Source organism: Aotus nancymaae, unplaced genomic scaffold (genome assembly GCF_030222135.1).
Source record: "Aotus nancymaae isolate 86718 unplaced genomic scaffold, 86718_ANA_hifiasm-v0.15.2.pri h1tg000108l, whole genome shotgun sequence".
In the NCBI taxonomy this organism is placed as follows: domain Eukaryota; kingdom Metazoa; phylum Chordata; class Mammalia; order Primates; family Aotidae; genus Aotus; species Aotus nancymaae.
The window spans coordinates 2,933,631-2,948,261 of record NW_026988523.1 but is presented as its reverse complement, the minus strand read 5'-3'; the positions used below and the strand labels follow the sequence as shown (position 1 = coordinate 2,948,261).

Below are 14,631 nucleotides of genomic sequence, written 5' to 3'. Positions count from 1 at the left end.
AACTTTACCTAGGCATGGCTCTGCTTGCCTTGCTTGTTTTTTCCTTTGTCCACTTTCTCCCTACACACCGGGGAGCCAGGGTCTGTTCTCACTGCATCCTCTCCCTACTGCTCGCTGCCCCTGGGGTCACTTCCAGGCCCCGTGTCTCAGAACCCAGGACGCAGCCCTCTCAGTGGAGAGCTGTGATGGTCAAGGAGGTCTCAGGAGGAAGAAGGCATAAAGAGTCCAGGAAACTTGGGTAGAACAGGGAATCTCAGGGCGTAACGACAGAAGAAATCATGGTTTGGAATAGCAGTTAAGGACGTGGGCTCTGGATGTCAACTGCCTGGGTTTCAACCCTTAGCTCTGTGCTTTTGAATGAGATAAAATCCCCAGTTGCTCAATTTCCTCATCTGTAAAATGGGGATACTAGGGGTACCTATTTCATAAGCTGGTGTAAGGATTAAGTAATCAATAGACGAACATACAAAATGCTCAAACACGGCCTGGCACATAGTAAGCACTCAATAAATGTTAGAGATTATAATTGAGGGTCTATGACATATATTTGTAAATAAAAAAGAAGCGATATCACCACTGGGGCTATTTTTAGATGTATTTGAACTAATTTCAAAAAGGGGAAGAGATAAACTATAAACTTAGTTATGAAAAATTCACAATAATAAGGGTAGTTATCTAGGGATGTTTATGACTAATTTCTATCTGCAAAACAATTATTAGGTACTTTATTGATATTGAAGATAAATTTTTTTTTAAGATTTGGCTACACTATACATTTGACCATGCTTTTTAAAAATGACAGATTATATATTCACATTTTATTAAAAATAAAATACATATAGATAATGTATTAACCCAGCTTGACATTCTTCCCTAAAATCTAAATAAGCATTGTATGAGTGATTACTCTCCTGAATTTATTGAAGAAACAATCACATTTAGCTAAGTAAAGTTGGATAAAGAATTGGAATAATGTCAGTATCTAGATCATATAAGAGATTAGGAAGGTGGAAGGAATAAATTCTATGCTTTTTGATAGGGGTTGAATTAAATTAGTTAATTAGGTTATTTTTAAAAAAATCAGTTGTATTTTTTGGAATTTTTCTTCTCTTTCCTTGTTTGGTTTGGGTCTTGACATCTTTGTGAACACAGAAAGACCAGTGCCAACAAGTAAAGAGAAAAATAAGGTTTTTACCACTACTCCTTCATGTCTGCTGATAGTACATTTTTAGATCGACTCCTATTTTAAAAAGCTGTAGATATAGGATTGACTTGAGTTCTGAAAACCTACAGAATATGAAACTAAAATGATCCCCATTTACTGTTACCATCATTTAGATTGAATAGGATGCAGAGTTGGGGAATGTATATACAATCACCCAGAAGAAATGTCAAAATGAAGAGCAGAAATATAAGATACCACATACATCTCCTTCTGTTGCATTTAGAGACAAGTTTTCCTTCCTTCCTACTTTCCTTCCTTCCTTCCTACTTTCCTTCCTTCCTTCCTCCCTTCCTTCCTTCCTTCTCTCTCTCTCTCTCTCTCTCTTTCTTTCTGATGGAGTCTTCCTGTTGCCCAAGCTGGAGTGCAATGGTGCAATTTCAGCTCACTGCGACCTCCGCCTCCTGGGTTCAAGCGATTCTTCTGCCTCAGCCTCTCCAGTAACTGGGATTACAGGCGTACACCACTATGGCCTGGCTAATTTTTGTATTTTTAGTAGAGATGGGGTTTTACCATGTTGGCTAGGCTGGTCTTGAACTCCTGACCTCAGGTGATCTGCCCTCCTTGGCCTCCCAAAGTGCTGGGATTACAGGCCTGAGCCACCACACCCGACCTAAAGTTTCTTTAAATTGTATTCTTGTTACTATAAAGGTGAAAAAAAGGAAAATTGAAAAAATTAGAAAATCCTGAAAACAATAATGAAGGATATAAAAAGTATCCCAAGTCTGCCATCCAGAGATAGTCATTGTTAATATTGTGGAAGAGTTTTTATTCTTTGCACATTTACATTTTAAAAATTTTAAACAAAATTTGGACCAATTACATATGTATACATAGTTTTTTCTTTTTTTTTACTGAAAAAACCATGAACATTTCCCAGATATAAACATCTATTTCCCATTTTAATTATTTTTTTAAAATAGGGCATTATTTCAACCATTTGAGTGGTAGATATTATTTTTAGATAATATTTTAATTTAGGCATAACTGCTATGCAAAATCTGAAGATTAATATCTACCTTCTGATTTATTCCTCTGTCAGTACGTTAAACTGGCAGGTGTAAAAGAAAGAAAAAATGAGTAGTGATTGGTTATTGACAGCTACGAATGAGAAATTGAAGGTAGTGGACTGTGGGTGACAAACATCTTGGTAATTATTACCACAACTACATGAGAGATGCCACTAACAAGCAAAGTTTTACAACTTTTTAAAGACATAGACTTTATGTTATAAGAATTAAAAATCATACATTTGTGTCATATTAATGAAATTGCATATGAAATATAAAGGCACGGACAAAGGTGAAGGGGCTTCAAGAGGCAGAGTTCTGACATCACTGTAATTTTAAGGATCGTGGATATTCCCGGGAAAGTTTTTGGTTGCCATTGGGAATTTCCTCTTTACTGGATTTGGACAATATCCTCCCATTATTCACAGGAAGCAATCCCTCCTATAAAAGGGCCTCAGCCACAGTAGTGTTTGGCTGTTCTTGGCTGACTTCACATCAAAACTACTATACTGACCAGAGGCAGAGGCAGCAGTGATACCCATCTGAGAGATCCTGTGTTTGAAAAACTGCTTCACGAAAAGGTCAGTGCAGAACTCTGTACAAGGGCAGCCTTGGGCCATGAAACACAGAAATGCAAAAGGCCTTCTAATAAAAATCACATCTGTACAAGCTCTTATTGTATTGTAGCTAAAACCTGTCTTTTCTCTTTGAGCTAAAAGATGAAAATCTTAAATTTTGTATTTATTTATTTAATTAAACTCTGAAATAAAGATTATGGCACTGAAATCCTTTACCCAAAATCTTAGGATGCTGCCTTAAACATCATGGTAGGATAATGTAACTGGCTACCCAGGATTTCCTTCTCTAATTCATTTTGTATTTTTTTCTCCCCAGGAAAGTATTTCAAGCCTAAACCTTTGGGTGAAGAGGACTCTGGAAGTCATGATCGCTTCACAGTTTCTCTCAGCTCTCACTTTCGGTGAGTCAGCGTCATTAGACCAGGATTTCTCATTCTCGCACTATAGATATTTCAGACTGAAAATATCCTTCCTTGGCTGGGGCTGTCCTGTGCAGGATATATGGCAGCATCCCTGACCTCTGCCTGCCCAGGGCTCAGGGCCATTTTCATTACCTGTTAGTGTCTGTCTTTCCTTAAGTGTAAAGTGTGGATCATAAATGACTTATTTTCCAGATGCATCGTGAGGATTCAATAGCATGGTTCTTAGAAAGTACCTCAAACAGTGCTTTGTGGTGCATACTAAGTGCTCGATAAAACAATTAGTGGTTGTTTCTTCATACGTACCTCTTCCTTTTGAAAAGGTGAAAAAATTCTGGGCCATGCCACAAACATTTTGGCCCACAGTAGGCCAAACATAGGACAATAAGAAGCACAGTTATCAGAGTTGAACCACAGCAGCACCAAACTCTACATTTCTTTTCTTTTTCTCCCTACTAGTGCTTCTCATTAAAGAGAGTGGAGCCTGGTCTTACAACACGTCCACGGAACCTATGACTTATGATGAGGCAAGTGCTTATTGTCAGCAAAGGTACACACATCTAGTTGCAATTCAAAACAAAGAAGAGATTGAGTACCTAAACTCCATATTGAGCTATTCACCAAGTTATTACTGGATTGGAATCAGAAAAGTCAACAATGTGTGGGTCTGGGTAGGAACCCAGAAACCTTTGACAGAAGCAGCCAGGAACTGGGCTCCGGGTGAACCCAACAATAAGCAAAACGATGAGGACTGCGTGGAAATCTACATCAAGAGAGACAAAGACGTGGGCATGTGGAATGATGAGAGGTGCAGCAAGAAGAAGCTGGCCCTGTGCTACACAGGTAGGGAGTTTGCAGCAGCAGTGGGAGGCAGTTTCGGTGTGTGCGCATCTAGGCAAATTTACAGCATGCCAAAATTGCACTCTATCGTGGTTATGTTCTAAAAGATTCCATTTAACTGCTAAAGTTTCTCTCTCTCACTGCTTTGTGTGAATGTGAGCAAGAATGTATATATATAATGTATATAAATACTGTAGTCATATATGTAGTTCTTTGCGTGTAAAAAGTACACACACGGTACATATTTTAGTTACTTTATTTGTGGTAGGGAACCTGTCTTCAGAGTTTGTGAAGAAGTGAATTTTCTATGGTAGGTGCCAGCCACAGCTATACGCCCAACATCTGTACGTTAGCATCAAGGTTTAAAATAAATGGGCCTGAAACTCCGATGTGGCACTTTGTAAAACACTTCAGTTAAAATCTGTGGTACTCTGTAGCACTGCTGATGTCTCTGTTGCACACCGTTGATTCTAAATTCAAAGGCACTCAGAATAAGCACAATAATCGTCCTCATCATGCTTTGCGTTTTGCGCAGCTGCCTGCACCAATACGTCCTGCAGTGTCCACGGTGAATGTGTAGAGACCATCAATAATTACACTTGCAAGTGTGCCCCTGGGTTCAGTGGACTCAAGTGTGAGCAAGGTAAGTCTGGTTCTCACCTGTTCCTTCACTTGAGATGGTAGCACCATCTCACGTCCTAGCTGGCTTCAGAGTTAGGTCTGCATGCCTTGTCCTCTCTGGTGCAGATGGTGTCATTTGGCAATTGTGAGCTGAAACTATTAAGTCAGATGCTTCTGGGTTTGAGTCCTAGATTCACCAGTTATTTATTATGGCATCTTGACAAGATAATTTAACTCTTTAGGCCACAGTTTTCTCACTGTAAAATGAGGATAATTATAGCGAACTTCATAGGCTCATGGTTACATGGTGCCTGGTGCACAGGACACATTCAATAAACTGTAGTTTTGTGTCCTTGCAGGGAGCAGGTACTCACATCATCTAGGTGGTAACAAGACGTTGCAGTGGAAATGAGTGAGTTACCGAGTCCAGGGCATCTTTGTTCATGCTCTAGCTCTGTAATGACCAGCTGTGTAGCATGGAGTTAGTCACCTGAATGAAATGAGGTCTCGGTTTCTAAATCTGTAAATTAAGAGAGTTAGATTAGCTTCTCTCCGAGATCCTGTAGCACAGGGTTGTGCAGTAGAGCTTTCTGTGATGACGGAAATGTTCCATAGCTGTGCCGTCCAGTGTGTAGTGGCGAGCCGCAGATGGTTACTGAGTACCTGAAATGTAGCTGGTGACACTGAGGAACTGAATTTGAAATGTCATTTAATTTCAACAAATTCAAGTTTACTTTGAGTAGCCACAAATAGATAGTGGCGAATATATCAGACAGTGAAGCATTAGGGTTTTAAAATTCGTAATGTACTCTAGTACTTAAACTTGAAATATAGCTTTGCGGATGGTTCTCACCCTGGGTGGAAGCTTACTGTGATATTTTTGGCAGTTGTGAGAAAAGTCACCAGAAATTCATTGTAGCACCTAAGTTTGCTGTTTTTGTTTGTTTATATGATTTCACCAGTTTTGAGACAAACACAATTACACTACTCTCCCCGTATCACTGAATATTTCTTTTTTTGTGGTTGTTGTTATGGTTTTCTTTTGTTGTTGTTGTGGATCAATATTTTCTTGACTAAAAGAAAAGGGGTAGAATTACAGTCAATTTTACATATCCCATTAAAAATTTTATAAATTTTTAAACTGAAAAAAAACCCTGTAATTGTAGTTTCCAATATTCTCAACTGTGTAAGGTGAGAGATGAGCAGAGCTGATTTGGGTTTCTGTTTCAGTTGTGAACTGTACAGCCCTGGAATCCCCTGAGCATGGAAGCCTGGTTTGCAGTCACCCACTGGGAAACTTCAGCTACAATTCTTCCTGCTCTGTCAGCTGTGATAGGGGCTACCTGCCAAGCAGCACGGAGGCCACACAGTGTACGTCCTCTGGAGAATGGAGTGCTCCTATTCCAGCCTGCAATGGTAAATCCCTCTCAGAATGCACAGAACATTCTCCAAGTCATCCCTTATTGCTTCTGTTTTTTAATCCAACTTGTAACATTTTCAAAACTTCAGGAAAGTTCTTTTATTCTGTCTTTGTTTTTAACACAACTTATTCTCTTAGCCAATGTATATGGCTAACCTAGTACCTGCTTGGGTTGAGAGAAGTTTTTATTCTACGTTTGAAACGGGTGTTTCTGGGGCTCTGCTAATTTGTAAAGGAGACCATAAAACAGTAAAGCTCTAGAACTCTCGATGACTTTCTCATCTTGTTTCCCTGTTTAGCTTTTCCATGCTATGGGAGTAACTTAAGACCATGACAATCAAGCAGTCTCAGTATCTCTTTTTCTCTTTCGATTATATCTTTCTGAACCAGAGGCCAAAAAAGAAAAAATCAGTTCTTCAGGTTCCGATAGGCTAAAATAAATGAATGGCCAATGTATGTCAGTGCTAGTCATAACTCCCAGTCAAGAATCTTTTTTTTTTTTTTTAAATTTTTACCTCATGTAAATGATAACATAGGTTAGAGACCACTCAGCATAGGCAAAGTGAAAATTAATCAGAGAAGATAGAAATATCCATGAAAAAGAATAAAAGCTTTTATTCTGGCTGCATATGTCCCTAAGAATTGACACAGGACTTTGGGATCTACCCTTTGAAGGCAACTTCCTCACTCTGTTATACACCCAGCTCAAAAGGAAGTGAAAATATCATTCTTCTGTAAAATTCACGGTGCTCTTTCAAATCCCCAGTGGTCGAGTGTGATGCTTTGACAAATCCTGCCAATGGGTTTGTGGAATGTTTCCAAAGTCCTGGAAGCTTCCCATGGAACACCACCTGTACATTTGACTGCGAAGAAGGATTTGAACTAATGGGAGCCCAGAGCCTTCGGTGTACCTCATCTGGGAATTGGGACAATGAGAAGCCAATGTGTAAAGGTAGAGTTGCTCCACATGGAGACTTACTGTGAACATTCTTTTTCCCGATACTGGAAATGGGTAAACTAATTCTGTGGGCACATTTGTTACAGCTGTGACATGCAGGGCTATCCCCGAACCTCAGAATGGCTCTGTGACATGCAGCCATTCGCCTACTGGAGAGTTCACCTTCAACTCTTCCTGCAACTTCACCTGTGAGGAAGGCTTCATGCTGCAGGGTCCAGCCCAGGTTGAATGCACCACTCAAGGGACGTGGACATCGCAAATCCCAGTTTGTGAAGGTAAGCTTGAGATCCTTTGATTTATACTTTCTGAAGGAGCAATCATCTTCAAACTTGGACAGTGAAAAAAAACCCCATACCCACTTTAACTATGGAAATCAGGTTTGATGAGCAACACTCATATCTTGGAGATTCATTTAAAATAACTAGTTTGGCCAGGGAAAGGATCATATGTATTAAGAATGAATGCTTTGCTGCTTTTTGAACTGTAATGTCCTAATATAACTTTATAGACATTAGCATAGAGTAGACAGAATTCTTGATCTGAAGGAATCATATTAGAAAATTCAGGAAGCAGAATAATGAGAACATGATTTGAATCTAAAGCTCTCATCACACCTTTCTTCTGAAATGGCTCACAATTAGCAGTGACGAGACTGTTTCAAGCATGGTGTCAGTTACAGCGGTAGTATTGATACATATATTAGCAGTACACTTTAATTCACTTTAACGTAAGAGCAAGGATATTGACAACAAGCAGTTTTTACCATCGGGCACTAGCTTTCTCCTAACCGAAGCCAGCACAGAATGATTTCCAGTAGCAAAACGTTATAACACAAAAACCAAACTGCAAAGCAGATAAATTTTATAGGGGTGCTTTCTTCTCTTTCTTTCTTCTTGGCACCATCTATAAACATCCATGACCCATATGTTGTCCTCAGACTGTGTGAAATCGTTCCCTTGACCATAACTTCTTTTGCATGTTAGATAACAGTGCCCAGGAACTAACATTCCTGTTAATTAGTCTTTTAATTAGTGCCATGATCAGTGAGGGGGTTGAAATTCAAAAAAAACACACCCATCTTCCCATTTGTCCAGGGAATTATAAAGACTCTTCAGTTATCCAAGTGTTGCTTGAATGAACAGCGTTCACTCAACAAATGCCAAGTACTCTCTAGTTCGACTGCAATATTTTCTGACCATCATTTTGATGTCTCAGCTTTCCAGTGCACAGTCTTGTCCAGCCCCGAGCGAGGCCTCATGAATTGTCTTCCTAGTGCTTCTGGCAGCTTCCAGAATGGGTCCAGCTGTGAGTTCTCCTGTGAGCAGGGATTTGTGTTGAAGGGCTCCAAAAGGCTCCAGTGTGGCCCCACGGGGGAGTGGGACAACGAGAAGCCCACATGTGAAGGTATGGTCTTTGTTTTTATTTTATTTTAAGATAAAAACTATTGAAGAGCTTAGAACTTGGTTATCTTGGGAAACCGGAGATGCAAATAAACTTCTAAAGTGCTCTCTCATGTGTTCCAGCCGTGAGATGTGATGCTGTTCACCAGCTCCCGAGGGGCGTGGTGAGGTGTGCTCATTCCCCGCTTGGAGAATTCACCTACAAGTCTTCTTGTGCCTTCAGCTGTGAGGAGGGATTTGAATTACACGGATCGACTCGACTTGAGTGCACATCTCAGGGACAGTGGACACAAGAGGTCCCTTCCTGCCAAGGTAGAATTGAGTGCAGACTTCTTTAGGGTACAGGTCAAATACCTCATAAGTTTCTGAACCTAGGTTGCCTCAAGGGGGTTTGATCCTAATTTCCTACATGCCAAAAACTAAGTAGTGCTTATACATTACATTTATTGTTGACTTTTAAGTGAGTTTTAGAAGTTTTCCAGTAGATGTTTCTGAAACTCTACCTGTGTTCCTAACATTTGCAGTGGTGAAATGTTCAAGCCTGGCAGTTCCGGGAAAGAGCAACATGAGCTGCAGCGGGGAGCCTGTGTTTGGCACCGTGTGCCAGTTCGCATGTCCTGAAGGATGGACGCTCAATGGCTCAGCAGCTCTGACGTGTGGGGCCACAGGACACTGGTCTGGGATGCCGCCTACCTGTGAAGGTGATGCATTGATTGATGGTGGTTTTCTGGGGGATTAAAGAGAAAAAGGGGCAGCTATCTTGTTACAGTAATCAACTTTCCATTATATAATCCAAACCAGAAAGTTTGCCCAGGTTAACAAATTGTGAATATTAAATTTTATGAGGTTAGATAGAGAAGAAACAGAAGTTGCATGTTGATGGAATGGATAGAATTCTGACGACAGGAAAAAGGAGACAGAGAGAGGAAAGGAGGAAGGGGAAATGGGAAATAGAAGGGAGTGAGAGCAAGAGAGCACCGAGTGCAGTGTTTATTAACCAAGGTGCGCTGTGGTATTGTGAACAAGCTTGGCAAGTTAGAGTTCTGCCTGCCGGTGGTGGAAGCTATGCTGGAAATAACTTGGAAGGTGGCTTGGAGCAAATCTCAAAGGCCTTTAATGCCACATCTCTGCTTCCTGTATTAAACTAGATAGCTCTTCTGCTGCTAGTAATCAGTGTACAGAAGAAAGGCCAAATGGACGGGACAGAGAGACTGTAACATCAGTTCCTTCTCAAGCCGTTTCTTCCTCTCTTGTTTTTTTAGCTCCCACTGAGTCCAACGTTCCCTTGGCAGCTGGGCTTTCTGCTGCTGGAATCTCTCTCCTAACATTAGTACCATTTCTCCTCTGGCTTCGGAAATTCCTTCGGAAAGGTGAGGAAGTTTACGAATGCACTTCAAAGATGTTTTCAAAGATACATTTCTTTCTCATTGATAAGTCACGGTCTTGCTTACAAATTTGAACAGTAATTAGAATCTGGATAAACATTAATAAATGCAGTATAATTAAGCAGAAGTCTTAGGAAAAGAGTTAGTAGTACAACTCAGTATGGGAAGAGTTTTAGGAAATACAAATGTTAGTTGTGCCTAATACTGTACAACGCCAGGGGGCGCTATTCACATTGAATTATATGATGCCTCCAGGAGTTGCGCAATGAGACTGCCATCATGAGCGCTTTAAGGAAAATGGATAAAATCCTTCCTAAGGAGATTTATTTGGAGAATAGGCTTAAATTTGGGAGTATCTCTTAAGGAATATGCAAGCACATCTGAGTACACTCATGGTTTGTTTGGCTTACATGTTTAAGAGTACTTAAAACATTTTTGAGTTAAGTTCTGACATTTACAAAATAGGAAATCTCACATTTAAATTCAGATTTTGGACATGAAAAATTGGGAGCTGAATCAGGCAAGATAACCCCATAGCTATTTGCCGGCTTTAGGAAGCTGCTATGCCCTTTGGATGGGTGTGCACTTTGCATTTTACCCTCGATGCCACGGAGCCATGCTTGTGCTCTGATCATTACAGAGGCCCTGAGGCATTGAGTTTGTAACCCTTAATGAATTAAGTCATATTGTATCTGGACTTAACATATCCTTAAACATCATTTACTTTGAATTAATGATTTTTGTTTGTTTGTTTTTTCTTTTGCAGCAAAGAAATTTGTTCCTGCCAGGTAAGTTGCATTCTTATACAAAGCATGCCATTGAACATCCCACACATTTTTCTCTCTCCATGTTGGAAGACGGTGCTTCACCTAGTGTTCTCATGTATTCCACAGCAGCTGCCAAAGCCTTGAATCAGATGGAAGCTACCAAAAGCCTTCTTACATCCTTTAAGTTCAAAAGAATCAGGTAAGACTTGTAAATTACAAATGGTTATAAGAGGTGTCTTTTCTACATGCTCTGCTTCTCCTTGAACCTTCCAAACTTGCCAATATCTCAGGGAGGGAGCGGAGGAAAAATCGTCACCTTCAGGGTATTGTTCTGGAAAGTTGTTTTATTTTTTTGTAGGAGAGGAAGGAAACAGATTTCGCTTTACTGTGTAATTTCATTTATGACAGATAGTAATAATGAAGATAGCTGACCCTTACATAGCACTTACTATATTCTAGGAACTTTTCTAAGCTAGGAACTCTGAGATAGGGGCTGTTACTAGATTTCTTTCCTTGATCTTTTTTTTTTTTTTTTTTTAATATTGAGATGGAATCTCACTCTGTTGCCCAGGCTGGAGTGCAGTGGTGCAATCTTGGCTTACTGCAACCTCCGCCTCCTGGGTTTAAGTGGTTCTCCTGCCTCAGCTTCCCGAGTAGCTGGGATTACAGGTGCCTGCCACCACACTCAGCTATTTTTTGTATTTTTAGTAGAGACAGGGTTTTGCCATGTTGACCAGGCTGGTCTTGAACTCCTGACCTCGGTGATCTGCCCACCTTGGCCTTGCAAAGTGCTAAGATTACAGGCATAAGCCACTGGGCCCAACCTGTTACTATATTTCCAATCACACAGATAAAGAAAATGAGACAGAGAGAAGTTAGGTAAATTGCCTGAAATCTCAAAGCTAGTAAGTGGTGTGGCCAGGATCCAAACCCAGGCAGTCTGGTTCTAGAATTTGTGTTCTTAACCACTCTGACCCGCTTTGTAAGAATTTGGAAGGGTCAAGTCCTTCTGAATACTTTTTAAAAAATTAAAAGAACTTTTTTAATGTGTGCACTTTTAAGTTTACAGAAAAATTGAGCAGAAAATACAGAGTTTCAACATATCTCCTCACCACCCCCTCCAATTTCCCCTGTTATCAACATCTTGTATTAGTGTTACAACTGATAGGCCAATATTGATACACTGCTATTCACTGATGTCCACGGGCTACATTAGGATTCATTCTGTGTTGTATACTCTGTAGGTTTTGGCAGATGTATAATATGTATCCATCATCACTGTCCTAACTGAATAGAGTCTGATGCTCCTACACGCACTATCCTAGTGAGAACGTATACAGTGGTCTGTGTTAGAAGGTACATTCTGTCGTCGGTATCAGTATGCAGAATATTAAGTGTTCTGATGACATGCATGCTTATATTTGCAGAAACACAGGTGCATCTGGAGAACTAGAGGGATACACTGAAGACAACAGAGACAGAGAACTCTCCTCGGGTCTCTGGCCCTTCTTGCCTACTATACCACATGCCTTTATGGCTGAAACCGCGACCCCCACCACCACTTCAATGGATCAAAGTCCAGTGGGCAAGGCCAGCCTTTGACGGAATGGACTCAGTGTTCTCTTTCCTACTCTCAGGGTCAAGAGAGTGTTGGCTAATGAAAGGAAAGGACATTTTCTTCCAAGCAAAGGTGAAGAGACCACGGCTGCAAAATCTCAGAATTCCTTTTCTAACTCTCCCTTGCTTGCTGTGAAATCTTGGTATAGAAACACAGTATTTTATGGCTTTGTTTCTTTTGCCCTTCAGAGTGTTTCAAAAGCTGATTCCACAGTTGCTGTCATAAGAATGAATAATAATTATCAAGAGTTCAGAGGAAAAAATGGCTAAAAATATTCTATTTCTAACTTGAAAAAATGAGATTTTGAATGCACATAGGCCAATGCATGGAGGGTTGTTAACGGTGCAAATCCTGCTCGAGGCTCTGTGCGAGGGTTACTATGCACGATTTAATCACTTTCATCCCTATGGGATTCAGTGCTTCTTAAAGAGTTCTTAAAGATTGTGATCTTTTTTACTTGCATTGAATATATTATAATCTTCCACAATTCTTCATTCAGTACAAGTGGTGTAGGGACTTAAAAAACTTGTAAATGTGTAAATGTTGTAAATTGTTCTGGGTAAAAGTTACTTATCCTAGATTACCCCCTCTTTGTTTGTTAACGAATTATGTTACATCTCTTATAAATTTATTTCAAAAAGGGAAACGATTGTCCCCTCGCAAGGCATGAGTTTAACCAGCGTAAAGTTCTGAGTGTTTTTACTACAGTTGGTTTTTAAAAACATGGTGATATCGGAGAATAAAAACTGAATGGAACGTTTGTCTATTGTCAGGTATCTTTTTCAGAAATATGTGGTTTCCATGATGAAAAACTTCCATGAGGTCAAATGTTTTGATCTAATAAAGGCATAAATGCAAATGCACGAAGGTACAATTTTATGAACGTCTTTGCTGGAAAAGAATGCAGAGGATGGATGTGCTTTGCATTCCTACAAAGATGTCTGCCGGATGTAATATGTAAACACAATCCTTGTATATTATGGAAGATTTAAAATTCATGATAGAAACTCACTATATAAAAGAGTCACCTGGTAGACTTTTAAAGAAGGAAGATGTCTAATAGCTAATAGTTATTCCCTATTTGTTTTCTTCTGTATGTCAGGGTGCTCTGGGAGAGAGGAAAGCCCGTGTGAGCAAGCATTTATGTTTATTTATAAGCAGATTGAAAAATTCCAAAGGAATCTCCAGTTTTCAGTTGATGACTGGCAATGAGAAATTCTCGGTTAGTAATTGTCAAAGCTGCTCTAGCCTTGCGGAGTGTGAGAATCAAAACTCTCCTACGCTTCCATTAACTTAGCACGTGTTGAAATAAAGAGCTTCAGAGAAGTTCTGGCTGAACCCTGGCAATGACAAAGCCAGCAGTCAAAAGGGCGATGCGATGAGGATCAGAACAGCAGAGGTTCTTTTTAAGGGGCAGAAAAACTCCAGGAAATAACAGAGAACAACTACTGTGATCAGGCTATGTATGGAATGAATTGTTTTTTTCTTTGAAATTGTTTAAGTGTTGTAAATATTTATGTAAACTGCATTAGAAATTAGCTGTGTGAAATACCAATGTGGTTTGTGTTTGAGTTTTATTGAGAATTTTAAATTATAACTTAAAATATTTTATAATTTTTAAAGTATTTATTTAAGCTTATGTCAGACCTGTTTGACATGACACTATAACAGTTGACAATAAACGTGTTTATATTTATCTCTGTGTTAAGGCTCTTTCTTAAAAATTGTATTTAGATAAAACTCACATACCATAAAATCCACCCTTTAAAAATGTATTGTGCAACTATCACCACTGTTTAACTCCAGAAGATTTCTATCACCCTGAAAAAACATTATTTCTCGATTATCTGTGAGGGTATTTCTGAAGAGATTAGTATTTAATTGGTAGACTAAAAAGACTGCCTTCACCAATGTGGGTGGCCATCAACCAACCCATTGGGGGGCCTGTGTAGAGCAAAAAGGTAGAGGCAGAGTGAATTCACTCTCTGTTTAAGCTGGGACCCCCATCTTCTCCTGCCCTCCAACACTGGCACTTTGTTCTAGAACCTTTGGACTTTAAGTATTCCACTGCCTTTCCTGGTTCTCAGCTTGTAGACAGCAGGCCATGGGACTTCTCAGCTTCCATAATTGTGTGACACAATTTCTATAAAAAATACCAGCCCCCACCCCCAACACACACACACACACACACACACACACACACAAACACACACACACATACATACACACACTATTGGTTCTGTTTCTTTGGAGAACTCCAACTAATACATGTCCCTTCATGAGAATTGGCTACTTAGACTGGGTCTCCTCTTTAACCCATATTTGTCTTCCTTCCTTTAATTGTGATAAATAATTACTTGTGTAATTGTTTGTTTAATGTCTGTCTTCCTCAC

The 14,631-nt window shown here is 39.8% G+C and overlaps 1 protein-coding gene across 2 annotated transcripts in view; it reads left to right on the top strand.

Annotated features, from left to right (window-relative positions):
* Nucleotides 1–13,934, top strand: part of SELE (selectin E) — a 41,530-nt gene extending 27,596 nt beyond the window's left edge. The window contains exons 1-14 of one of the 2 annotated variants that reach the window (XM_064370773.1): nucleotides 2,701–2,813; nucleotides 3,127–3,211; nucleotides 3,689–4,072; nucleotides 4,605–4,712; nucleotides 5,921–6,106; nucleotides 6,877–7,062; nucleotides 7,155–7,343; nucleotides 8,284–8,472; nucleotides 8,592–8,780; nucleotides 8,993–9,169; nucleotides 9,731–9,838; nucleotides 10,620–10,641; nucleotides 10,747–10,819; nucleotides 12,048–13,934. In XM_064370773.1, the coding sequence (XP_064226843.1) occupies nucleotides 3,175–3,211; nucleotides 3,689–4,072; nucleotides 4,605–4,712; nucleotides 5,921–6,106; nucleotides 6,877–7,062; nucleotides 7,155–7,343; nucleotides 8,284–8,472; nucleotides 8,592–8,780; nucleotides 8,993–9,169; nucleotides 9,731–9,838; nucleotides 10,620–10,641; nucleotides 10,747–10,804 (1,833 nt within the window). In that variant the 5' untranslated portion in view covers nucleotides 2,701–2,813; nucleotides 3,127–3,174 and the 3' untranslated portion in view covers nucleotides 10,805–10,819; nucleotides 12,048–13,934. Of the gene's footprint in view, nucleotides 1–2,700; nucleotides 2,814–3,126; nucleotides 3,212–3,688; nucleotides 4,073–4,604; nucleotides 4,713–5,920; nucleotides 6,107–6,876; nucleotides 7,063–7,154; nucleotides 7,344–8,283; nucleotides 8,473–8,591; nucleotides 8,781–8,992; nucleotides 9,170–9,730; nucleotides 9,839–10,619; nucleotides 10,642–10,746; nucleotides 10,820–12,047 lie in introns of those variants that run through there. The other variant, XM_064370772.1, reaches the window with a different exon arrangement.
* The last annotated feature ends 697 nt before the right edge of the window (nucleotides 13,935–14,631 follow it).